General features: G+C 28.3%; 4 protein-coding genes across 8 annotated transcripts in view; 2 read left to right on the plus strand and 2 right to left on the minus strand.

Annotated features, from left to right (window-relative positions):
* Positions 1-237: 237 nt before the first annotated feature.
* On the minus strand, positions 238-3,526 carry LOC124946501 (Hermansky-Pudlak syndrome 1 protein homolog). Of its 3 annotated transcripts, none has more exons than XM_047487260.1 (8): positions 3,249-3,526; positions 2,800-3,065; positions 2,259-2,725; positions 1,543-2,170; positions 1,245-1,383; positions 1,058-1,171; positions 894-979; positions 238-699 (listed from the first exon to the last, which is right to left on the minus strand). In XM_047487260.1, the coding sequence occupies exons 1-8, from the start codon at positions 3,366-3,368 to the stop codon at positions 522-524; spliced, it is 1,998 nt and encodes a 665-aa protein (XP_047343216.1). In that variant the 5' UTR covers positions 3,369-3,526; the 3' UTR covers positions 238-521. The 3 variants fall into 3 exon arrangements, with proteins under 3 accessions (XP_047343216.1, XP_047343214.1, XP_047343215.1); XM_047487258.1 differs by having other exon boundaries at positions 1,245-1,412; positions 1,527-2,170; XM_047487259.1 differs by having other exon boundaries at positions 1,245-1,389; positions 3,249-3,525.
* Positions 3,527-4,264: 738 nt separating this feature from the next.
* LOC124957878 (putative uncharacterized protein DDB_G0271606) lies at positions 4,265-19,164 on the plus strand. Of its 2 annotated transcripts, XM_047515346.1 has the most exons (3): positions 4,265-4,705; positions 16,592-18,048; positions 18,181-19,164. In XM_047515346.1, the coding sequence occupies exons 1-3, from the start codon at positions 4,697-4,699 to the stop codon at positions 18,410-18,412; spliced, it is 1,698 nt and encodes a 565-aa protein (XP_047371302.1). In that variant the 5' UTR covers positions 4,265-4,696; the 3' UTR covers positions 18,413-19,164. The 2 variants fall into 2 exon arrangements, with proteins under 2 accessions (XP_047371302.1, XP_047371301.1); XM_047515345.1 differs by having other exon boundaries at positions 4,275-4,705; positions 16,592-19,164.
* A 1,115-nt stretch (positions 19,165-20,279) lies between these two features.
* Positions 20,280-22,819, plus strand: LOC124957880 (coiled-coil domain-containing protein 12). Its single transcript, XM_047515350.1, has 3 exons — positions 20,280-20,441; positions 20,561-20,699; positions 20,889-22,819. Exons 1-3 carry the CDS (start codon positions 20,314-20,316, stop codon positions 21,099-21,101), a joined length of 480 nt encoding a protein of 159 aa, XP_047371306.1. The 5' UTR covers positions 20,280-20,313; the 3' UTR covers positions 21,102-22,819.
* Positions 21,446-26,966, minus strand: part of LOC124957879 (carbonic anhydrase 7-like) — an 8,333-nt gene continuing 2,812 nt past the window's right edge. The window contains exons 2-6 of one of the 2 annotated variants that reach the window (XM_047515348.1): positions 23,879-23,923; positions 23,513-23,797; positions 22,474-22,721; positions 22,165-22,401; positions 21,446-22,038 (exon numbers count right to left, since the gene is read on the minus strand). In XM_047515348.1, the coding sequence (XP_047371304.1) occupies positions 21,805-22,038; positions 22,165-22,401; positions 22,474-22,721; positions 23,513-23,756 (963 nt within the window). In that variant the 5' untranslated portion in view covers positions 23,757-23,797; positions 23,879-23,923 and the 3' untranslated portion in view covers positions 21,446-21,804. The remainder of the gene's footprint in view (positions 22,039-22,164; positions 22,402-22,473; positions 22,722-23,512; positions 23,798-23,878; positions 23,924-26,966) is intronic. The other variant, XM_047515347.1, reaches the window with a different exon arrangement.

Raw genomic sequence — 26,966 nt, forward strand, 5'->3', positions numbered from 1 at the left:
AATAATATTTCAATTTTTGGAAAATATTACGAAGATTTATAATGTTTATCTTTGTGGAAAAAAAAAGAAAAAAAAAAAAAAAAGAAAGAAAGATAGAAAGAAAGAACAAGAATTTTAAGCGGAATCTTTTTTTTTTTCTCAGTGCATCTATACGTATTGCAAAATATTTTTAACATATATAATTATTTTCTCTGTTACGTTATGTTCAGTGATATATATGGAATCAAAAACTGAAGCTGTCTTTTTATGCCCTTTATTATGCTTAAATAAAACTTGGGAAGAGTATTGAAAGGTTTTTATACTAATACTTTCCTATATAACATATTACATTAAATTAATAAAAGTATAAAATAAATATGTATTTTCGAATATCGTATGTTATAAATACTGAATTAATACGTAACTTTGAACACCTAATAGGCAGTTCAAAATTTTCTTTGTTTTTCTTTTTTCTTCTTTTACATTTTTACTGCATAGATGTAAACAACTGTTCCAATATATATATATATATAAACATTTTTTTACAAAATATCAGCAGGATTGTTTGGTACACCTGTAACTTCCCATATAGTAGCTGCAAGTCTTCTGGAGTGCTCCAAAACGCAAGATGAGGTAGCCAATCCTAAATGTACACAGTATAATTCATAGATCCTAATTTTATTTGGAGATAATTTAGGAAAACACGCTTCAGCCAGTTTCCTAAACAAAGTCATATTTAAAGTTATTTATTATTTATATTAATAAAACACATATATATATATATATATGTGTGTGTGTGTGTGTGTGTCTGTGTGCGCACATATATGTTTATATAAAATAGATTGGTATAAAAAAATGGTAAGAAATAAATAAAAGTGTGACAAGACATATGAGTAACACAATTTGTTACATACCTATAATAGTCCCCACAAAGTATACCAGGTACTGGAAAATTTTTCATCAAATGATTTAAATAAACTTTCAATTTAAGTGGAGATCCCTAAATGATAAATACATTTTTGTTAATTATTATTTTATAATTATAAATGTAAAAAAAAAAAATTTTTTAAATACCTACCGAATTATCTTCGAACCATAAAAAGTAAGCATAATTAAATGTTGTATCTTTCCACATAACTGATAAATGTCCTTCTTGCAGATGCATTCTACTTTGCTTCACCATATTCCAAATCTGTATAAGTAAATTAAAATTCAATATTAAATCAGGAATTTGATGATACCTTATAATTGATAATTGTGTCTACCTTTTTTGTAGTAAGGGCAAGAGTTTCAGAATTGGTAAAGTCTAATGTTGGTGCTGTTAATCTGTGAGTTGTTCTATCTATGTATATAAAATGCACCAAGCCTGGAAATTCTTCTAGATATTTGTTGATGGTTAGGGAAGTTCTCGTAGATTGTATAGCATTAAGGATCTATATTATAAAAATTTGGATATTTTTATGAAATAGTAATATAGGAAAAAAAAAGAAAAAAAAAAAAAAAGAAAAAAAATTTTTTTTTAATTATAGAAAACATAAAGAAATAACTTTTAAAAAAGGATATGATCCAAGAGTGAAGTTCTTCAGTGCCTTTACTTTAAGAAAATCACTGAAATCGTTCAGTTTTTGGCGCACCAAACGGCCCACTGTTGTTAATACATCAACGCCTTGTTTTAAAAAATTTCTATCGAAACATGTTAAACGAAATAATTCTTTTACAGTATCTGTAAAGCCAGATGTATTGGATTCGATTTGAAGAATTGATTCTGGATCCCTAGATTTTAAAAGTTCTGTATATTTCTTTTTCACAAATTCCCATTTTACTTGCAATCTTCTTTGGCACATATCAACGTCGTTATTAACATTGGCTCGATTTTTTTTAATTCCATCTAAACCTTTCTTTATAGATGCGTCAAGACTATCGAATGCTGGTCTTAATTCATCAATATCTCTTTGAAGTTGTAAACCATTTATAATATTTAAATAATGGAATGTGTCATATAATCCAGACGATGTGGCTAAGTTTGTCACTTCTATTATGGTTACAAGATAAATACCATCGTCTATTTCAAAAACATGAACAGCATTTGCAGTATAATCATGTTCAGATCCAAGGAGTATTATTTGGCTGTATAAACCGTCATGTATTAAAGAATGAAGATCTTCGCTTAAAGAAGATTCTCTTGATCCTCCTGTAATGCAATATAACAAATAATAGGTAATAAATGTTAACAATAACAATAATCTATATTTTAGAAACTATTAATCTTGATATCATACTAAATAAATTTGTAATATCTTCCAAAGTTGGATTTGATAGTTTAGCACCGAATGGTTTTGCTTCTTCTTCTTTAGAAGAATTATTATGTGGTAATAGAATATCATCATTGTCATCATCATTTCGATCTGTTTCGTTGTCAATTTGTTTTTTATGATTAATAACCCAACACATTAATATCATTAATAAAATATCTGATGCGCATAAATCGTGAGCATTTTTACTAGAGTATAAGGATAAAAATTTTTGTTTTACAAGTAATAGAACGTGTATATTTGAAAACTCAGATTGCCCTTTTAATTTGTCGCAAGCATCATTAAGAACTTTTAAAATGACAGATGCTAAATCTGCATTAACGGATAATTGTTCTACAGCTTCTGTCAATATACTTTGTTCAGAACCACGTAATTCTACCCATGCATCTAATAAAGATGAAACCAAATGGACCTTTTGCCTACTTGATTTTAATCTAAAATCAATATAATAGGAATTAGAGTTTAAGGAATATTAAAAAAACAAATAATCATATTAACATATTCTTACATTGTAACGTCTGGTCCACAAACATGTCGAACTATTGAAACACATATACCTAAAGTTCTCTTCATTAATTCTATTTCTTCTATACCAACGTAAATAAATGTATATCCCATGTATTCATCAAATACCATATTTGTACCATCTTGACATTTCATAGATGTATAAGAATTACCAAATTGTGAAGCCATGGCATATTGAGAAGTAACTATTGGTGAAAATAATTGCATAATAATATTTGGACATGGTTTTGGATCAATATCATCAGTATTCTGTAAAATAAATTATTTATTGCTATTATCTATATATTCTAACGTTAAGATAATTGTAATATAATACCAATTGAATATGTATTAACGTATTAACATTATAGATCTAATAACATAATACCAATGAGAGCATTGGAAATCTAATATAAATTAAAATCTTCAAGCAGTAATATCAAATAGACATACCTTATTCTCAGTTATTAATCCTTGTGCTCTAGCTAATTTTTGTATGTGAAATGCAAATTTCTTATCGCATTTAGTGAATAATACATCATTGAGATTGTCAAATATTAAAATACCCTTCATTATAAAATTAAATAAAACTGTTTAGGAATGTATTATAGAATATACACAAAATTTTCTTCCTCTTTTATATAATTACACCACTCATATGGTTTCGCGCTTTTACAGTTTACACAATCTTAAGGACTCTGTTGTTCATACCTGTCAAGAGATTGATCACAGATGGCACTGCAGTTTCTTGTTAAACATAGAAATTCGATCGCTAGAGAGCGCAGGTCATATTCGTTATCGGCGCCATTTAAAAATCAACGAAACGAGAAAGATATCTGCTTACACCTGTGTAATATTATCTAATTTATTTTTTTTTTTTTTTTTGAATCAATCCTTTTTCAAATAATCTAATCCGATTTATTTCAAATCGAGCAAAAAAATATTTTTAAAGAATTTCCATTACTGCGACAACAATTTTATTTTCAAAGAATTTGTAAGAGGTTATTTCTCGATAATTTTGTATATATATATATATATATATATATACTAATCAATTTAAAAATATTTCCGATAAATGACGTAAAAAGAAAAAATACAATTATATCCAAGATTAATCAAGATATTAATCATTGTTAGTATAGATAAGACAAAAAAATCGTTATGCATAAAAATATAAAAAACAAAACAAAAAATGTACAATATTTTTCGCGCATTATGAAATACAAAGATAGAAAATAATCAAAAATAATTTATCAAAATAAGTGATCAGTTGTCATCGTATGTGAGAGCTAACAATGTATGTATACAAATGTATACAAAAAATATCCAATATCATTTGTCCACGTTAAACAGTATAATAATTGATAAATAATGCGAGTATTGTGTTCTAAAAAAAAAAAAAAAAAAAAAAAAAAAACAAAACAAAACAAAACAAAAGAAAAAGGAAAGAAAAAAGGAGAAAATCACTTGTTAAAATGGATCACGAGTTTACGTAAAAATTCAAATTAATAATACTAAATCTTAATGCGTTATATCATTATGTTATTCCTTATGAAATAAAATATTTTTTTAGGAAGAAGATATAAAAAAGAAAGAAGAGAGAAAGAGAGAGAGAAAGAGAGAGAGAGAGAGAGAGAGAGAGAGAGAGAGAGAGAATAATAAAAGTAAATCATATATTCATTTAATATAGGTCAGGAGAACGCGAATGACCGAAAATGGTCGAAGATTGAACCGAAGAAGCTATCTCGTCGATTCTTTGCGTATGTATTCCTGGTAGGTGTGTATTTCTGTATGGTGGTATACATGGACCCCACCTCTTCCATGAAACTATCGCTACCTGCGTGGAGATCATCTCCGGAGTAAAAGCTGAGAACCGGACAAGCATAGGGACAGACAGCATCATGCGCTTGGTGAGTACAAAACAAATTCAACAATTATATTCTCCTTCCTTTTCTTCTCTTCTTTTTTTTTTTTTTCTTTTCCTTTTTGTTCTTCTTTTTTTTTCTTTTTATTTTTCTGTTTTTCTTTTTTTCTTTCTTTTCTCTTTCTTTTTTTTTTTTATTTCGTCTCTCGTTCTGTTTCGTTACGTTACTCTCGTTTTTTTCTTTCTTTTACTTTTTTTTTTTTTTTTTTTTTTTTTTTCTATCTACATAGCAACTCTCAATTAAACTTATCCTTCTTTTTTTCCCTCTCGTTGAAATCACTCGGGTGTGATGACTGAGAAAACATTTTGTGATCAAAAGTGACAGTGAACGAGTTTTTTCTTTTTTTATTTTTTTTTTTGACTATGACAAGTGAAAATTGTATGTATTTATGTAATGGTACCGGTAATTATTAGTGACGGGCTACATTTAAAATTTCAAAAAGAGCAAACAAGTTTGAGGATAATCCGTGATAATTCCTTAAATAAGGAAAATCTTAGAAATTTTTTATTCCCTTTCGATCTCGATAAACACTTTCTTCTCTTTTCCTTTTTCTTTTCTCCTTTTTTTTCTTTTTTTTTCTCCATTCGCAGACGCTGATTCAAAATCATTAATTGATTGATACTCGAGAGATTTTTAATTTGCTTGGAAGACATAAGAAGATAATAATAATGATAATAATAATAATAAAAAAAAAAAAACAAAGAAAGAAAGAAAGAAGAAACAATATCTTTGTTTCATCAATGAGATGTCAAACGTGATTCTAAGTTTTCTCTTTTTTTTTTTTATTTTTTTTTCGATTCTTTTTTTGTTTTTTTTTTTTTGTTTTTTTTTTTTTTTTTTGTTTATAACGATGAGAAGTAGAAGTAGAAAGATATGCATTTCTCAATGGCAACTTTCTTCTTCTGAGTTTCCCGAGAGTATAAACTTTATATATATATATATATATATGTATAATGTGCGTGTGCGTGCGTGTGTGTACGTATGTATATATACATATACATATCATATATACATATACATATCATATATACATATACATATACGTATCTACGGATATATATATATATATATATATCTATATACATACGTACGAGTTTTTCTTATGCTCTTTTAATCAAACATCATCGATAATTCTTTCTTCCTTTTTAATCGGCCTGGCCGATTTGTCTTTTTCGCGTATCGACGGTTCCGCTACGTAAAGTGAAAACGTAGCGTCGTATAAATATAATCGTTTGTCGCAAAAGGAATCTTTCTTCTTTTCTTTTGGATCGTCGGTGCTTGTCGTATGTACTTTCGTTGCTTGAAAAAAAAAAAAAAACGAAAAAAAAAAGATCGAAAGTAAACAAAAATATCAAACAAAATAACGGAAGAGAATAATTATTATTATTATTTTTTTTTTTTTTCAATGATTTCACAAAGACAATTCGTTTTTTTTTCTTTTTTTTTTTTTTTTTTTTTTTTTTTTTTTTTTTTTTTTTTTTTATAAATTTCTTGTAATTCGGGATAAAAGGACGCGCGATGATAAATGATAACAATTTGTTTCGTTTTTATCCAAGAACCAACTTATTGAATTATTTTTTCTTAGAGATTTCAGAGGGACGGTTCAATTTTTTTATTTTTTTACATTTCTTGTAATACGTGATAAAGAACGCGCACGTTGATACTGATAACAATTTGCTTATGTTCTCGCCCGAGGATAAAATTATTGAATTATTTTTTCTCAAAAATTTCACGGAGACAATTCATTCATTTTTTTCTTCTTCTTCTTCCTCTTTCAATTTCTCGTAATCCATGATAAAGGAGAGATTGATAATGATAATAATTTGTTTCATTTTCACAAGGATACTTATAGTTTTCTCTCGTCGATAATTTGACATACTAACACATTTATTGGCTTTCATTGTAACGGTTTAACGTTGTATACGTTTGTAAAATAGAGAGAATGAGATAAGAAAAAAGATTGAAAAGATATTTATTAGTAATTTTTTTTTCTATAAGTCGATAGTGTAACGTACATGTTTATCATTGAGACGAACATGAATTTCACGAGTAAATCACGCGAACAGTTGCAGTTTGCGTTCGCTATTTCGACGGCCCACTTGTCATGTGGCACGCGTGCGTGTTCTTCTACTATAGGCGTTCTAATTGCCATATTTAAAAACGGTCTACCGCGCAAATTAATATCGCATTAGAATCACGCGAACGAACTCATACAAATGCGATCGAAATTGATCTCACTTTCGTAGAAAAATCATAATCCTCTTTCTCTTTTTTATATCAATCAAATGCGAAATCGAATTAATTAGGATTATTCGTGGGTTTGCATGAATCATGGGGAGAGAGAGAGAGAGAGAGAGAGGAGAGAGAGAAGAGGAGAGAAAACATTCGAGTCTCTTTTGAATTTCACTCGATTCGTTTCATTCGCTCATAACTGATTGATCATACCTTTCTTCAGTTATTATATTGTAGATTTAAATTGTATTGTTTTATAACGAATTTTTATTATTTAAATTAAGGATTGTATAAAAACTTTTTAAATCGTCATTATTTATAATTATTTATAATTGAAATTATTATTTATAATCATTCAAAAATTTTGTATTATTTCTAATTATTTCTGAGATTATTATAATGATTCATTTAATCGGAAGAAAAGTTTTAAAATTATATCCATTATAATATCAATGAAATTTATTTTCTTTCGAATTTTATTCCGTTGTTATTTAATTATATTAGAATTTTTTCTTATCCTTTTTTATTAAAAGATTCGATCATTCAGATTATTAAAGTTTATGTCAAGGTTACATATAAATCCATTTTATATTGGATAAGTAATAGGTTAAAGATCAATCCATTGAATGAACGACATGTATATATATATATATATATATATATATATATATATATATATATATATATATATATATGTGTGTGTGTATGTATATGTGTACATATAAAGATCCGTATAATCGATCTTCTAATAGTCTTTTAAAACGGGTTTCGTTCACGTTGAAATTCTCGATTGCAGGTACCGTTGACTTTGAAGACCGTTAGATTCCAACAAGGACAAGTTGTTCTTCAAGAAATGCTCGATCACGATTAATTTTTAAATTAACATGCCGAATGTTAGGGGTCATGCATTACATGTAATATGTATCTTTTTTTTTTTTTTTTTCTCTTCGCTTAAATCTCTCATCCCTCATGCGTTAGCCGCATTCAGAGAGAAAGTAATTTTATAATCGGATTTATACGACGAGAGTCCGAAAGAATTGGGCGTGGATGAGTCTCAGCGTAGTATTTTACTGGAAGTTCAATGACCCCAAAGCAGGTGGCATCTTTTCGATGTAGCAAGAGAGAAAGAGAAAGAGAGAGAGAAGAAGTCTTTCTTTTTTTTTTCTTTTCGACAGGATGACGTGTAATCCAGTCTTTGAAACAGAAGATAAACTTACGGCTGTTGTCCATATTTAATTTCTATAAACACACACACACACACACATATACATCTTATAGTATTTATAGAAAATTATAATTATTTGAAACAGAAAATAAATTTACAAATATAGAATCTATATTATATATATATATATATATAAATGTATCATATAGATAAAATCTTATTTTAAATGAGAAAAAAGAATATAATTTCTTTTCTAGATTTAAAAAAATTCATTGGAAAACTGAAGTTCCTTTTTTTTTTTTTTTTTTTTTTTTTTTTTTTTTTTTTTTTTCTTGATCTAAATTCATCCAATCGAAATTGATCGTATATCTTCTAATCGTTGATGTTTGATCATTGGTTAAAGACAGAAATTCTTCGGTTCGCATGCATACAAACACATATGTAAAAATCTCTCGTTTGGATGGGAAGTAGTCACGATACTCAGACACGTCGGCCCGTTATTCGCCGACTTTCACTCCTCTGATGTACTCCGAGGATGATACGATGCGTAGCCGGAGCATACGTTGCGTTTAATTGCATTCGGTCCTGTCCTCTTTCCTCTCCTTCTCCTTCTCCTCCTTCTTCTTTTCTATCTCCTTCCACATCTCAATTTCTTTCTTTCTTTCTTTCTTTCTTTCTTTCGTTCTTCCTTTCTTTCTTCGTATTCCATCCACCATTACATTCACATATATATTCTTTCTCACTCATGGTGCATTATTCAACGCCAAGGACTCGTTGTATAATCGAATTGGCGTACTTGGCGACACTGCTGCACATTGATTCCCACTTTCACGCATCATTGCGTTTCCGCATTTCTTCGAAGGACTCCTTCGAAATTTTAATGAACTCAACGTGATCGCGCCTGAATCAATTCGAAATGTACTTATTTGTATCTTGTAATAGAGAAGGAAAGACAAAATGATTCGAACGAGTCAGATAAAGTTAATCAAAATCTGTTAATGGTGATAAAAAATACGTATCTTTGATTTCTGGTTTTCTCTCTCTCTCTCTCTCTCTCTCTTTCTCCTTTTTTATTTTTTTATTCTTTTTTTTTTTTTTTGAGATATTACGTTGAAACGATACTACACGTTGATTTCAAATTTCACGCATCATTGCGTTTCCCGTATTTCTACGTAGGACTCTCTTGAAATTTTAATGAACGCAACGTCGTACGTGAATTAACTCGAGAATACATGCAGTAGAAAAGAAATGAAACGAATGAAATGATCAGTCAGATAAGATTGGTCAGGGTTGCGTTAATGATAATAACAAATATAAATTCTTCGACTTCTTTTTGTTTTCTTTTCCTTTTTATGATATTACATTAAATCAAATCGTTGATTTTCAAATTTCACGCGTCATTGCATTTCTCTACGTAGGACTCCATTGAAATTTTAAATGAATACAAAGTCGAACGTGGATTAACTCGTATGTACTTGAACCTTGCAACAGAAAAGAAATAAAACGTATAGAATAAATCAGATAAGATTAATCAGAATCCGGTTAATGATGATAACAGCTATAGATCTTTGATTTTTCTTTATTTTGTATCTGAGATATTACTCGTTGATTTCAGCTTTCACGTATCATTGCGTTTCTGTATTCCTTCAAAGGACTCTCTCTCTCTTTCTCTCTCTCTCTCTCTCTCTCTCTCTCTCTCTCTCTCTCTCAAAATTTTAATGAACAGAACGTACTTGGATTAAGTCGAACGTATTACTTACAGCTTTGCAATGAAAAAGTAATGAAACGAATGAAATGAATCAAAGAAGATTAATCAAAGTCTGTTAATAATAATAATAATAATAATAATAATAATAATGAATATATATCTTTGACTTTTGTTTATTTTCTTTCTGAGATATTACGTCAAATCGATAATGCTCATTGATACTCCGCTGTCACGTATCATTTCGTTTCTACATTTCTTCAAAGAACTCCCTCGAAATATTAATGAACAAAACGTACTTGGATTAACTCGAACGTATTACTTACAGCTTTGCAATGAAAAGGTAATGAAACGAATGAAATGAATCAAAGAAGATTGATCAAAGTCTGTTAATAATAATAATAATAATAATAATAATGAATACAAATCTTTAACTTTTGTTTACTTTCTTTCTAAGATATTACGTCAAATCGATAATGCTCATTGATATTCATTATCACGTATCATTTCGTTTCCGCATTTCTTCGAAGTACTCCCTTGAAATTTTAATGAAGAGAATTTTATGTAGATACGTGAACTTAACTCGAACATATTTGTTTTTAACGATATAAAAAGAAAGAGAGAGAGAGAGAGAGAGAGAGAGAGAGAGAGAGAGAGAGAGAGAAATTAAATGAGTCAGAGAAGATTAATTCAGAGTCAATTAATAATAATGAATATTAAATATTTGATATTTGTTTGTTTTCTTTCTAAGATATTACGTCAAATCGAGAGATTGAGATATTACAGGAATAAATCCTATCTATGTGATTCAAGTTCTATGATATTAATGAGTTTTAAATTCAAGTTTAGGAAGGAGAAGCAAGTTCATGAGAGTAGAGATACTTAACATTCTGACGAGTGAAAGTAGTACTTCTTTTCTCCTTCTTGAAGATTCCTCTTCTTCTTCTTCTTCTTCTTCTTCTTCATCTTATTTTTCTTTCATATTATTATTAATATCCTTATTATTATTATTATTATTATTATTATTACTATTATTACTATTATTATTATTTATCTTCTCCTCTCTCTCTCTCTTTCTCTCTCTCTCTCTTTCTCTCTCTCTCTCTTTCTGTTTTTTTTCTCTTTTCATACGTTGTTTTCATAACTTCGAGATAATATTTCTTGACATTCCATCCATTGATCGAAACCTCTATATGAAGTGATATATACAATTTTTTGTTCCTCTCTTCTTTTATTAATTATGAGACATCAACAGGAACATGTTTTTTTTTTTTTTTTTAAATCCTAAACGTAACTCTTTTCAAATGCCAGTACTTTTACGTCTCCTCCGTATGATGTAGAATAATTTAGAAAGTTCTTTTTTTTTCTTTTCTTTTTTTTTTTTTTTCTTTTCTTTTTCCTTTTCCTTTCCTTCGAGTTTAGACGTTAGAGAATTTTTGAAAATATACGAAGAAATTGCAAAATCAAAAATTAGTAACGATTTTACGACTGTATATTTTATTGTGTCGTTACGTATAATATATATATATATATATATATACAACGTATGTTGTACATATTAATTGCTTATTAACGTGAAAACTAATATCATAAAAATGAATAATCTAATAAGAAACTGTCTATGGTAAAAAAAAAAAAGAAAAAAAAAAAAAAAGAAAGAAAAAAAAAAGAATACGGATATTGCCCAATGATCGTGTCTCCATAAATGAATAATAATTAGAAATATTTTGGATGATCAAGATAAATAAGAAAAGAAAAAAAGAAATCGTGTAAAAAAGAAAGAAAGAAAGAGAAAAAAGAAAAAATGAGTTAGATATTAGAAAGCAGGTGTCGTTAGAAAGCAAATAAATCGATATTTGATTATAATCTAATGAAATAAACAAGAGGATAGAATAATTAAAGGAAAAAAAGAAAAAGAAAAAGAAAAAGAAAAAGAAAAAAAAAGGAAAAAGAAAAAAAATGTACCGTTAGTATTCGATGATCGAAGAAACAGTAGAGGGGCCCCTAGTGTGAGAATACAGGATTCATCATCCTCGAGGTCATTGACCCGACTATAACAGTTTAATTGCATTGAAAGGTTCGTTAACGAACTTCACGGTTTCAATGTTTGTGTTCTTGCAACAAGGGATACGTACGTAGCCGCGTGACGTAATCCTTTTATTCTTCTAAAAGAAGAAGAACTCTTTACGATCCGTTCGAGCGAATCCGGAAAAATTGAGTTCATTGACTTACGGAAGTGCATTATGTCTTTGTCGAACGTTCATGCCCTATTCTTCTCGATCGTTCACGAAATAGATATCGCGTGAGGGTATTCCAAATTGATGTTCTCCATCTAAACGAAATCGTCCGATTTAAATAATCATCTTACGTAAAAGGATTTCTTTTAAGTTTCCATTTCGATAAAAATTAAAGAAGATAAATATGAGATCGTTAAATTTTTATTACCGAACGTACAGTGAAATTCTCGAAATTTTATAATCATTTAGGAGAATGATGGTAGGTGTACTTACGAGACGAAAGAAAGAGAGAGAGAGAGAGAGAGAGAGAGAGAGAGAGAGAGAGAGAGAGAGAGAGATCATATCGTGAATTTCTTCTTTTTTTTCCCCCCCCCCCTATTTTTCAGAACATATTCCGAACGAATATATATTCTTAATAACGAAGAGAAATCATGACGACGTAACCAAAAATTTATATATATATACATATATACGAAATAAGTTCTTTTAGTGCGGAGTAAGAAAAAGAGATATGTGAGATAGAATACTAGTTAATTAATTAATAGCGTTTTGCATAGTGGACATTTTGAATCGTATCAATCGAAATGCAGGAAAGAGACAATTTGCATGATGATAATTTGTAACCTGGAACACGTGTCAGGCTGGTTTTCTTCACTAAGATTCTCGAAAGTGAAACTCATTGCCGAAAGTGCAGACAGTGGTGGACATGCCGTCAAAAAGAAATAAAGAGTGAGAAAAAAAAGGGAGAGAGAGAGAAAAGCGTCACACCTGCGCGAACATCTCTCTCTCTCTCTCTCTCTCTCTCTCTCTCTCTCTCTCTCTCTCTTTCTCTCTACTACTCTCGTATATGCTCATCGAAATTAATGGACGCTGGACCAGTCAAGATACATGTAAAATTATTCGCTCGTTTAGAAAGTTTTCAAATATGTATTTGTACATACGATACAGAAGTGTTTGATTTTCGATATAAAAAAAAAAAAAAAAAATGTATTATATGTCAAGGTCATAGGTTTCTTTTCTTTTTTTCAAGTTCATTCGACAAAGACACGTATATACATTGTCAGAATATCATAATATTTCTATTAATCATAATTTATCATATATGTCTTTACGTAGAATACGTATTATTGTAATAAGTGTATATATATGTGTAAAGATAACATTTCTTTATAATATATGTATATATATATATATATAATAATGAAAAAGAGTATAATTTGATACAAGGAAGAAAAAATGAAAGAGAAAAAGAAATAAAAGAAAGATCTTATTAAAACGATCTACAATAATTTCATATAAAATGATAAATATCTAATCGCGAGAATTATTTTATATGAGAATTGCAGATCTAAAAAAAAAGATTACACAATATTTCGTTAATAAATTTCGTTAATAATAATAACAACGAAGAACGTATTTGAAAAGCAAAAGGATTATCTTATCAGATACTCGGTGTATAATTATTTTAAAAAAAAAAAAAAAAAAAAAAAAAAAAATATATATATATATAAATAAATGATTCATAATAATTTTGTAACAAAAATTATAATTTAGAAAAGTAGTACAAAATATTCTGATAATAATTGCAAATGATAAATTAAACAAACGAAAAAAAAAAAAAAAAGAAGAAAAAGAAAGAAAGAAAAAAATGATTATAGAAGAAGATAATCAAAACAAAAAGTCAATAGCTTCAATACTTTCTCAACGCGTTTTTTAATTTCTTTCACAAGAAAATAAATTTTTTCTTTATTTCGATACTAATAAATCTCAAAATAATTTATCCCATTTACGGTAACATAAATATCTTTATGTCCATTAAGAAATGAAAAAGAAATTTGTTAATTCTTATCTTTTATATATGAATATATGAATATATGTACATAGGAACTATATAAACTTCATCAGCACGCATGTATATTTGCTTTTGTTTGCGAGGAGACACGGGTGCGGCGCATATTCGCAGTTATGGCTTTCTTTGCAAATGTCATCGGATATTTTCTCTTACCGAGGTTGAGAATAATATGGCTGGTGCCATTAGTTGGAATAACAATAACGATCCTGTCAACTTCTTTTTCCTTTTGTGACATGTACAGTGAATACAAAAAATATTCAAACATTTAGCTGTTTGTTATGTTAAAAATTTTTATTTTCTCATTAAATTTTCTTTCTTTAAAAGTGACAGACCGATCATTATAACATTTATATACAATACTTATTATATATACATTATATACAATACTTATTATATATATATTATATACAATCTTACGTTAGCTATTAAACGTATAAGAAACGTATAAAGAAAATATATTGTGTGTATACATATATATATATATTTTTTTTTTTTATTTAATATAAAATAAAATATTAACGAGTATAAATAATTTTTCTTTTTTTTTTTTTCTTTCTTTTTCTTTTTTCTTTTTTCTTTTTATACATTTTTTTTTTTTTTATTTCACATAAAACAAATTATTTATATAATTTTCATAAGGAAAATATAAATGTATGGGATTATTAAAAAATTTAAACAAATATATAATGTTTAGCTCTGTTAGTCAATTAAAAAAAAAAAAAAAAATAATAATTATTACTAGTACATATAATACGAATACTTTTTATACTAACTGTACGTAGTTACTTCATTTTTAAGGAGCTATCATTTTCTACGGACGAAAATATTGAAAATAATAATGTACCTACATACATATTATTCATGCTCGTAGATACATAATTAACGAGATAGCGAATTATGGTAATTGATCGCGTGCGAAAAGCTGACTGTTACGAACGAAAGAGTAAATTAATTTTTTTTTTTTTTTTTAAATTCGTATATATTTAAACGTTCACGTCAATACATTTTCCATCGTGAATAATAATAATTCGAAATTAGCCGATAATACGACGTTAATAAAGAGATAAATAATGAGATAGCACCGAGAATATTCTCGTGGACTCGTTTATGTCAATAATTATCTAGATTATAATCGCATATAAATTGGAAAGATAATTATAGAGCGGTTAGATGGAATAATTATGTTAAATAAAGAGAATAAATATGTCTATTGCAACCGATTGTAATAACGTCGTATAATTTGTTGCAAATGATCAATGAAGTCTTGAAATATAATGATTTATGTTAATATCGAGAGGGTTGGGGGAGGAAGGAGGGAGGGGGGATTATTTTTCTTTTTTTTTCTTCTTCTTCTTCTTCTTCCATCTCGAAGTATTTTTTTCACGCCGGCAAATATCCAACCAAAAACCACGAAGTATTATCTACGAAGAAATTGAATTATATATTAATTTCTTACTTCAGTCATCCGGGTCTCCGTTAACTGATTTCACGATATAATTTCACTTCTCAGGATGAAAGTTCTCGTCGAGTTTCAACCGTTTATTTTAATAGAAACGTGCGAAATTCACCTACGCGACGATGAGACCTACACGATAAAATATTTCATTTCAAAAGAAAAACCTTAGATATTTATCGTGTAAAGTATATATAAATTTACTCGAAACGAAAAGAAACACAAATGGTGAGAAACGAAAGATTGCAAAAGTATTAATACAATGACGACTATTATTTTTATTTATGATATTTATTTTTGCATGTCTTTTTTGAATCATTTATTACATTAAATCTTTTTCCTTTTCTTTTCTTCTTTCTCTAAAAAAAAAAAAAAAAAAAAAAAAAAAAAAACCTCCAAGAAATCAGGAGAAACGAATGATCGGAAAAATATTGTCGCGTCAAAGGTATCATATCAATAAGTATTATTATATATTTTGTTTTAATGTTTTTCTTTTACATTTCAATCTCGAATTATTTTTGTGTTAAATCTTTTTTTCTTTCTTTTCTTTTTTCTGCAAGAAAAGAAGAAAAAAAAGAAAAGAAAAAAAAATATTCGAGCGCTTACCTACGATAAATCTTTGTGGTTACGTATATTTCATTATATTTTAACTACAATTAACTACGAAAATTCGCATAATCTTTTTCTTAGGCGTTTCTCTTTATTGCGAGCGTTACAAGATTGCGCCGTAGAAATCTTCGACGTTGATTCCTTTTCTTTCTCATCTATGTTTTTTCTCCTTTTTTTTTTTGTTTTTGTTTTTTTTTTTTTTGTTTTGTTTTGTTTTGTACGATTGAAGATACCATTACCTTACAGCATTTAATCGTGCATTACGGTACGGAGGCATGCGTAACATTTTTTTCTCTTTTCCGAATACGACAAACACGTATACGACTAACTTGCATAATCGTGTAGAACGCGTTCTTAACGCGTCTAAAAGGAAAGTTACAGGTGTTTGCTGTGGTTTTAGGAAGAGAAAATTATCTTAGGCTAAGTTACTAATCGTAGTAACGTAATCAAGGAATATATATATATATGTCAAAAAAAAAAAAAAAAAAAAAAAAAAAAAAAGAAAAAGAAAGAAAAAAAAAGATAGCAATAATAAACAATAATAATAAAATTATCAACTCAATTCTAATTGATTTCATTTACGATGAAATTTAATTATATTAATTAATGATGTTGCAGATAGCATTAGTGATCGTTGCGATAGCAGTGGTGTCGATCGATCGATCGGCAGCCGAGGATGTCCCAGATTTATCTAGCAACTTGGACGTACCAGCGGCTGCAATGAAATTGGATAAAAATCTACGCCGTGCTCTTTTGAAGGCTTTAACGGATTTGGAAACAGAATCAGTAGAAGAAAGGAAGAACGAGGCTATTGCTCAAGCATACACGGCTAATCAATTTCAGGATGTTTCTTCGAAAAAAGAATTGAATAAAAAAATCGGAATCTCTCAAAAATCTAGCTTTTCGTTCGATGGATTTCCTGGTGACGAGGAAATACCAAGCGAGGACAAACTTCAAAATTCAAGTTTCGTTCAGACCGATAAATACGTAATCATGTCTAGTTCACCCTCGATGACCATTGAAAAAGCTACGAGAAACGATGCTAGAAGTTTTCACGCTCAGAATATTATTACGTCTGATAAAAATCGAGAAATTAACGTAGGACCTAAGATAGAGGAATTAAATGCGAAGAAATCAAACGTTGACTCTCATGTCTCTTACGTTAACAAAATAGATAATATTGCTTTACAATCTGTGACTCCATTAACAGAAGGTCTTACCGGTGTTGCCAGTAATGGTATCGCAATAGCAAATGCATTACCTTTACCAAAACCAACGGTGTCTAGTCTCACGGAGTCTCCTAAGATAAACGATACTTTAACGAATGATAATAAAATAATAGAGAAGTCCGAAGAGGTGAAAATCTTCCAAGCACCGTTAGTAGCGGCATTTACCGTTCAACAGGACGAAAGTGGTGCACCTAAAAGCGTAGTGCCTATCTTCAGACCAACCGGAGATGGACAGGCATTGACTCTGCAAGAACAATTAGAATTTAAGCAAAAACTATTGGAAAAACAGTTGGAAGAATTACAGCAACAGCAGATTCAACAAACTCAATTTCTTATCAGACAACGTCAACTTTACGAGCAACAGCTTAGGCAAAAACAACAACAACAATTGTATCTTCATGAACAAGCGAGAATCAAGCAGATCGAAGAGCAAACGAGATTAAAGCAACTGGAAGAACAGAGATTGAAACAATTAGAGGAACAACGATTGAAACAGTTCGAGGATCCAAGGATCTATCGGTTTCAACAACAATCTGTACCATTGCTCCAACAAAAGCATCGTTTCTTCGAACAGGCTACTAATCTCTTAAACATTCCAACGCCAATAGAATCCAACGTTCGTCTACAGCCTAGTGTCTCGTTAGAAGTGCCCACTGTTGTCGTTCCACCTCCCTTTCAAGTCAATTTCCAAGATCAATTGAGGTTTCAACAACATCGTCAACAACAACAGCAACAACAACAACAGCAGCAGCAACAACAACAACAACAACAACAAAGATTACATCAGAGTTTTGGACCTATAACAGATTTCCAACCACCCGTGGCAGCATCGACGAGATTTAACAGGCAAGAAGCTTTCAACTCTGTCGGTAATTTTGGGTTTAACGAGAAACCTTCAGCAACTAGAAACACTTTTACTTTTGGTATCCCACAAAGAGGTCCAATTAATTTCGTTTATAATCCTTACGTTCAGTACAGACAAATGAGACCTCAGCAAACACCAGCGAAACAAATCCAACATCTTCTTTATCAATCAGGTATCGCTGGTGAAATAGGGAATGCTGAAGGCTCTGGTGGTCAAGAAGATTTAAACATCGTTTCTAAAGTTCTAGCATTAAATGTGGGTGCTATACCCAATAAGAATCTTCATTTTACCACAAGTAACCGTGCTAATGCCGGATTCGTCGCCAAAGTACCCGCAAATGCGTGAAAACATGAAATAATAATGAAGGAAGATCCAGACGAGTCATGTAAATTACTACAAGACGATATTAAGTATGAAAACGTTGAATCTATCATAATATATATTAATTTCATTTATTACTTTTTCTCTTCTAAACTAGACATTCCTCCGTATATATATATATATATATATATATATATTTCAATAACAATAATGATTTACTACAATGTAACTAACACAAGAAACGATCTTCCGTCAGCTCAGGTTGTTCGTTACTTTTCACTCAAGAAACTTATTTCTATAACGAACATAATTATATTAATTAATTATGACTGTAAACATCGAAAGAAAAGTAATAACGAATTATCGATAACATGTGTTAGACATTTATATTTCATTCTATATTGCATATACAAATTTTGTACATACATAAGTTGTTCTTTACCATACACGTTTAATTCTTGTTCTATTTTGTTTTACTTATCTATTTCTTTTTTTCTTTTTTTTTTTTTTTTTTCTTTTCAATGAAATAAAAAGAAAAAAAAAAAGGAAAAGAAAACGAACGAACAAAGAAACATAAAATGAACGAAAAGATAAAAGTAAGAAAATTATTCGAATGAAACATTTATTTTATCGTATACATATCAAAGTATCGTTTAAATCGATAAACAAAGTGTACTCTCTCTCTCTCTCTCTCTCTCTCTCTCTCTCTCTCTCTCTCTCTCTCTCTCTCTCTCTCTCTCTCTCTCTCTCTCTCTCTCTCTCTCTCTAGGCTCGACTAAACTAGACAAATCTCATATATTTTAGTTCGAAGTAATAGACATCGATATATATATATATAAAGAGAGAACACGTGCTCTTCTTCTTCTTCTTCTTCTTCTTCTTATTTTTCTCTTTTAAAGATTAAAAGGTCCCACGAAGTCGTGGATCGTGTCGCGTTCGATATTGAAAATCGCTTCTTAAACTGTAAATAAACTTTCCCCGACGACGATATACGTCGCACAATACCGGCAAAGAAGAGAGTACGAGTACGAAAGAAGAGATACTTTTGCGCGCACGCGCATTTTCAACCAAGAACGTGTACGTGTGGTGTGTATGTGTGTGTGTGTGTGTGTGTATTTGTGTGTGTATATGTATGTGCATGTCCTCAATTTCACAAACGTATGGCATAGATTCGTGATTTCTCTCCGGGAGCTAATCGGCGAATTCTCATTGAAGAATCATCCTCAGATTATATCTTTTCGAGGCATAATTTTTTTTTTCTAATCGAATTTGAGATTTTTGTTTTGTTTTGTTTTTATTTTTATTAACATTCTAATGAAGAAAGAAATATTTCACGTTTAAGTATCGATTATTTTGTTCATGGCCAACGTATAAAAATTGTTTGATTCTTCTTAAAACTCACGTACAATCGCATTAACTAATATCTTATAGATAATAATAGTAATGATATTAATGTAGTAAAAATAATAAAAATTATAATAAACGTTATAATAATAATAATAATATTAATAATAATAATAATAATAATAATAATAATAATAATAATAATAATAATAATAATAAAATAGATATAATCGACGATTATCATCGCTTATAATTTATCTGACGCCAATTTGTATGAGTTATTGTAAGAATGTTAATAAACTAATTCGTTTCACAAAATTATTTATGTATCTATAAATCGTATTTAACATCGTGCTGCGTCTCGATTTGATATATATATATATATATATATATATATATATATATATATATAAAAAGTCAGTAATAATTATTATAAAAATTGAATTGCGATCGAATGAATGAACGATCTATTTGAATGGTTTTCCCGCGATTTTTTGGAATTCAAATCGACAGTAGGCGCCATCTTTCGACCAAATCAAGAATAAATATTGTAACTAACAGATAAGATCGAAAGAATAAACATGAGCGAGGACAAAGTAGGTTCATTAGTGGAAGAAGCTTTAAAACGCAAAGAACGTTTGCAAGCACTTAAAAAAAAGAATGAAGAAGGCAAAGATGCAAAGGCAGATTCTCCCAGTAAATTACCAATGTAAGATAATAAATTGTTTTTTATTTTAATTTCGCGAACTTCGTTATGGAACTTTCGTTCGTGAACTTAACCTCAATTATAACTTATGATCGTACGATCTTGCTTTTTTCCTCTCGTAGGCCAAAATTTCGTAGTTATAAGCCACAAGACGAAAGTCTCAAGGAGAAGGTTTTGGAAGATGCAAAACCGGGCGATGTTGAAACAGAAGTTCAAGATCAATTAAGCGCTGCAAAAACTAAAGTTGTTATCGAAGAACTTGTAAGTACTTCGTTACAATACATTTTCTTATTATTCCTTTATCGTTGATTGTTTTTTAACAAAAAAAAAAAATAAATCGTATATAATAACGTTATGGTATTATATAAAATAACATAATATATACTTTGAAATGATTACCTTCATTTGCATTTAACGTTACATAACCTTTACGTTACATTGTTTTGACAGGATATAAGTAATTTGGCTCCACGTAAGCCAGATTGGGACTTAAAAAGAGATGTTTCTAAGAAATTGGAAAAATTAGAAAGGAGAACTCAAAAGGCAATTGCTGAATTAATCAGAGAACGTCTTAAACAAGACCAACATAATTTAGCGACGATGGTAAATATGATGATGGTAAATACGATAGAAAAAGAGGAACAAAATAGAACTTTGCAGTAATATATATTACTGTTATTATTCTCTTTTTTTTTTTTTTTTAAGTAATTATTCCATGAATGAATACATGATAAACCATTAATGTGTTCGTTATACTAATAAAATTTTTCTTTCTTTCTTTTTTTTTTTTTTTATACAAAAGTGAATAATAGACCGTATAATTTTTTAATTATCCTTAGCTTTATTATTAATATTATATTATAGAATAGATTAAATATATATATATATAGAAATACAAAATAATAAGACGTTCTAAGATGAATTTACTATATAAGAATTTATTACATAAATACTTACACATTTACAGCATTATCGTAATATTTAAATCATGAGGATATGTAACAGTATGGATTCTATTTATTTATTTATTTATTTATTTTTTTTATTTTGTAAACTTAATTGTCACAAAATATGAATAAAAATGATGAAAATATGAAAGCATACATATCATGTGCACAATTGATTGAATAGATATCATTTAAAATCATTTAAAAAAATAAAGATATATGTATATATATATATATATATCGTCAGAGTTATTAAAACAAGTATCAGGAATCATACGTGACATTTTAACGATAACGATCTATTATCATCCGAATAAAATAATTTATATAATTTTAATTCTATAAAATAATCTTCTCCGTAAACTCTGAGGAAGTGCAATTATTATACGCTATGACTAGATATACACATTTTTTTATATTTAGATTGTTGCGAAAAGTGTTGAAACGACAAAGAGTATCAACATAGTTATATCGCTACGTATATAATGTCCACCGTTGTGCTTATTTTTTCCATTTTCATTGTTTATTGGTACGTCGTTGTTTGCATTAAATATATTATGATAAACCAGTCGATCTGATAAAGGTTGTACCGGTCGGAAATTATGTGTTAATTTGTTACCATCGGATGTACAGAGGTTACGAAAAGCAGCCAACTAAAATTTAAATCTCATCTTTATAAGAGTATATATAATACTTTAAGATGAAGAACAGACAGAGAAAAAACAAACAAACAAAAAAGAAAAGAGAAAATCAATAACTATAAAAATAATTCAATATACCTGATTGTGAGATAATAACTGAGGATCTTTAAAATCTACCCACGTAACAACTTCTAAACAAGGTGGAGTAGTTAAAGAGCCATTGTACGTAAAATAATTTTGCATTGTTGAAATATTCGTTATTAATAAATGTTCCAATAATAATGGCTCCTTAAGTTCATGCTTACTATTAACTTCTTCTATCGTTGGTAATGCTTCAACTATAGGTTTGTATGTTGGATTCTCTTTATCGGCTACCTGCGTAAAATATTAAAACGTGTATGGTATTATGATGGGATATAACTTCATTAAAATGCAAAGCATTTTTACCTCATAGAAATATGCAAAGACGGCAAGTCCATCCGGATGTTTCATCGCCTCGGTCATCGACTTATAATCCTGTTTATAAAATACAGCATGGAGTTCCATAGCGAACGAATGATTATTGATTTGATCTTCAGACCCTTTAGTATCATTCTCACCCCAATGAAAATGAAGTTGTTCGAAAATGTAATTGTTGTCACCAAGAGGTCCACCAGAAACGATAGCCGGTTCTAACTCATTCGTCTTAATCATCACTGATTCAGTAAAATCAAATTATTTTATTACGCAAGTGGATCTTCTTTCATGTTTTATTGAGATTAAGAAAAAAAAAAAAAAAAAATAATAAAAATTTTCACAATTTCAAATGTACGATTTGAATCAACGTGAAACGTAACACGATCATTTTCGAAGAATTATCATTTCTCATAGAAAAAATGAGATCTCTTCAACAAAATCAAAACTAACAATAACAGAGAATACAATATTAAATTATTATCTAGATTAATGTTTTCGTAAAATATATCATATCCATGATAAACTTCTTTTCCATTATTTCTTCGATAAATATAATAAGTCACTTGTTACATCTATGTGTTTTAATTATCTATCTAATAGAGAACGTTAATCTTATCACAAAATTTTTTTTATATTATTATTATTGTTGTTATTATTATTATTATTATTATTATTATTACTATTATTATTACTATTATTACTATTATTATTATTATTATTATTATTATTATTATTATTATTATTATTATTATTATTATTATTATTACTGTTATAATATTAATATTCTATTTCTTCGATATCTTTTACTTAAACTTTGTCTTCTTTATTTCTTTTATCATTCTTAAACTTCACTTCCTTAGTTTGTGTTAATTTCATATTATATTTACTTAATATTTTTTTTTTTTTTTTTTTTTTTTTTTTTCTTTTTGTATAAATGAAATATCTACATATGACTTATAACTTCAAATAGATTTAAGGAAAAAAAAAAAGAAAGAAAAGAAAAGAAAAAAATAAACAAATAAAATCTCACCGGTATGTCCGTTGTTCGTTATGAAGGAGGTACGTGGTATATTTAATTTTTCAAAACGTAATGGTATTAGGGAGACATTCTTTACATTGTGTTCCTCAATGTTAATGGGTGATTGATGTTTCCCAACGCAGGAATGATAATCGATGCCCCAATGCGACGTACCTAAAGAAAAAAGAATTAAAAAAAAATTAAAAAATAAAAAACAAAAAAGAAAGAAAGAAGAAATGAACAAAACGAATTCCATATATTCAACGTCTTCTGGTTATCCCAAGTATTCAATAATATCTTCAAAAGAAAAGAAAGTAAAGAAAATAAAAATGAAGAGAATATATATGTGTGTGTGTGTGTGTGTATGTAGGTACGTACCATGATTTCCATCGTAACTGAAGTCTGGAGATCCATCGGAGAATTCTGAAAGTGAAACGAATATTTTTTATTTAGAGAACGATGATTTGTTAGAAATGACGTAGTTACACAGAGATATAGCCTTTCGCCATATTATACATATAAGATAAAAAGAAAGTTAATATATTTCAGTAGAGAGAAAAGAAAATTAAAAAATGATCGTGATCGAGAGCGACATTGTTTTTTTTTTTTTTTTTTTTTTAACATGTATAAGGCCCAAGATTTACTTTAGAAAAAGAGTTATGTAAATAGAACAAAATATGAATCATTCTGGGTCATTGTATTCTCACGATCGGTGAAGCGTGCAAACGAGGCAAGTAGTTCGATGCTCACTTATCCATGATGAAAATTTATCATCATGAATAGGATATGATCGATGATTTTATCAATAAATTTTTTCTATTCGTAAAGATAATAAAAAAATTATAATATAAATATTATAATTTTTTATATTAATATGTATCTATAATAATTGAATAATTGAAATTTAAATGTTTTCTATTTCTTTAACATCTCTATCTCTGTCTCGAACATTTGGATTTTATATAAACGATGAACTATGTTAATACATGTAATATCACAATAACAATAATTACAATTGGATAGTAATCGAATAGTTAAAATCAATTTCTTTTTCTTTTCTTTTTTTTTCTTTTTTTTTTTTTTCAATTTCTATCTCTATCTTTATCTTGGCCATTGGAATTTTATATAAATTACGATTTATTTTTATACATGTAATATTGTAACAATATTAATAATAATAATGATATAGTAATCGGTTAATTAAAATCAATTTTCTCAATAATTCGAATTTTATACAAACGACAAATAATGATTTATAAGAAAAATATCATTATAATAATAATAATAATAATAATAATAATAATAATAATAATAATAATAATAATAATAATAATAATAATAATGATAATGGGATAATAATGATGGAAATTTTCTGTTTTACGTAGAAAAGCCTTGAAAGAAAATTCTCGAAGATTAAGAAAACAATAAGAAGGTTACTTATTAACATATGTAATTAATACTACTAATAGTTTTTCTACGTCTAAAGATATCTTTCAAAGGCAAACGATATCGTTGTATTATAGGCTTTCGGGGTTTTTTCTTTTTTTTTTTTTTTATACATGTGCTTAACACGTGCAAGGAAAGATTTGATTTATAAGACGATGATTACAGACAGTTTTAAAGATCTTACAAGAATAATTCTTAATAGATATAACAAGATGAAATGTAATTTTATTCATTGAAATCGTTCGAAGACGTTTTATGAAGAAAGATTTTAAAATGTTTAAAAGAAATTTTAATCACGTAATCGTCGTTTATACGTTTACGTTACTTGCAATTTTGATTTTTAGATTATCAGAAATCCTTCGTTCTTCTCAGATTTAGTATGCCAAGGATATACTTCGGATATCCTTTCGTTATATAAAAAAAGAAAAAAAAAATAAAGAAAACACATAAGTGCATTATCGTTTTATAATGAATCAATGACCTTCGATCATAATTTAATAAAATAAATAATATTATAATATAGATCCGAAGAGGGATACGATCAAATATCGTTAATAAAAGATTGAATCTTTAAACAAATCGATGTGGGAAGACCCTGATATATATACTCTCCCTTCTCCATAGTTTCACGTTCGTGACATTGTGATGCATCTGAAAAATGCACGAATGTCGCGGTCACGTATAGCATATTAACGCGCGAACACATTGTCGCAAATAAACTTTGTGTTTGCTTTCCTCTTTTTTTTCTTTCTTTTTTTTTTTTTTTTTTTTTTTTTTTTTTTTTTTTTTTTTTTTATCATAAAAATAAAGTTCACACGTATAATTCACGCATGAAGACAATAAAATACGAAGTTCAATGTTTTGCCGTGGAATCGTACCATTTGTTTGAATCATTTTCTCGAGAACAGAAGAAATTTCTTCTTCGTAGAATTTCTGATATACGCATCATATACGCATGAGTGTGTATAAAAGAGAGAAAGAGAGAGAGGGAGATTGTATTTTGAAATGTATATATATATATATATATATATAATAATTACGTAACGGGAGAAGATCATACGTGAAGAAGTGCACGAATTGCAAAAACGATGTCATTCTTATATTCCACGTAATTTGAGTGATAATGAAGCTATAGATCGAACATCATGATCGTTAAGATCTCATTATACTAACAACATAACTTTCAACATCTACATATATGTACATATTTACCTAAATGTACATATGTATTACACATACATATTGTATATACATATACATATATATATATATATATATGTATATATGTATATGTATTCTGAATACGTCGTAGAAAGTGCAACGAGTCGCGTTCCTTTCTTTCGCTGCACCTTTCAACGATGGTTTTCGAATTCTCCTTGAAAGTTAATTTATACTAATTTTTATGGCAAAAAAGGTGTGGATTCGATTAGGTGTATATATATACATATATATATATATCTTTCTTTTCTTTTTTTTTTTCTTTTTTTTTTTTTTCTTTTTTCTTTCCGATATTACTTTTATCGAATTGATTATACTTTATCAACATGTGACTGGACGTTTGCTCTTTCATTGAATAATCTGGTAAAAAAACAGTCTTTGATTAGCCAACGAATAAGATTATTTCTTTCTGCAATGACGCGTTATAATAAATGTTCGTAGAAACGTTTAATATCGTCAAAAAGACTCCGACTATCACATGTTTAATCCGATTAGAAATTAGATACAGGATGTACGATCTCCGATAACAGAGATTTGCAAAAGGGAACATCCTTTTTATTTTCTATTGCAATTTCAATTGTAATTTCAGAAAGAGAGAAAGAGAGAGCGAAACTATATTTTTAGTCTTTTTTCTTTTTTCTTTTCTTTTTTTTTTATTTTTTTGTTTTTTTTTTTGTTTTTCCCTTTTTGATTTTTTTATTCATTTATATAATCTCGTATTGTTGTAAATTTAATTCGTCTTACGTGCATTTAGTTAATCTTATCTTCAAATTCAATTTCTTCGATTAGAGAGGAGTGATCG

This window comes from Vespa velutina, chromosome 2 (genome assembly GCF_912470025.1).
Source record: "Vespa velutina chromosome 2, iVesVel2.1, whole genome shotgun sequence".
NCBI classification, from domain to species: domain Eukaryota; kingdom Metazoa; phylum Arthropoda; class Insecta; order Hymenoptera; family Vespidae; genus Vespa; species Vespa velutina.

What these genes read in the sequence shown, in the direction of transcription:
- LOC124946501 (XM_047487258.1), bottom strand. Translation starts at nt 3,368, where the DNA reads ATGAAGGGTATTTTAATATTTGACAATCTCAATGATGTATTATTCACT. An exon ending in GATTAATAACTGAGAATAAG is followed by an intron (nt 3,066 to 3,248) that starts GTATGTCTATTT and finishes TTTATTTTACAG; the next exon opens with AATACTGATGATATTGATCC. An exon ending in TTGCCCTTACTACAAAAAAG is followed by an intron (nt 1,172 to 1,244) that starts GTAGACACAATT and finishes TTACTTATACAG; the next exon opens with ATTTGGAATATGGTGAAGCA.
- LOC124957880 (XM_047515350.1), top strand. Translation starts at nt 20,314, where the DNA reads ATGAGCGAGGACAAAGTAGGTTCATTAGTGGAAGAAGCTTTAAAACGC. An exon ending in TCTCCCAGTAAATTACCAAT is followed by an intron (nt 20,442 to 20,560) that starts GTAAGATAATAA and finishes TTCCTCTCGTAG; the next exon opens with GCCAAAATTTCGTAGTTATA. An exon ending in AAGTTGTTATCGAAGAACTT is followed by an intron (nt 20,700 to 20,888) that starts GTAAGTACTTCG and finishes TTGTTTTGACAG; the next exon opens with GATATAAGTAATTTGGCTCC.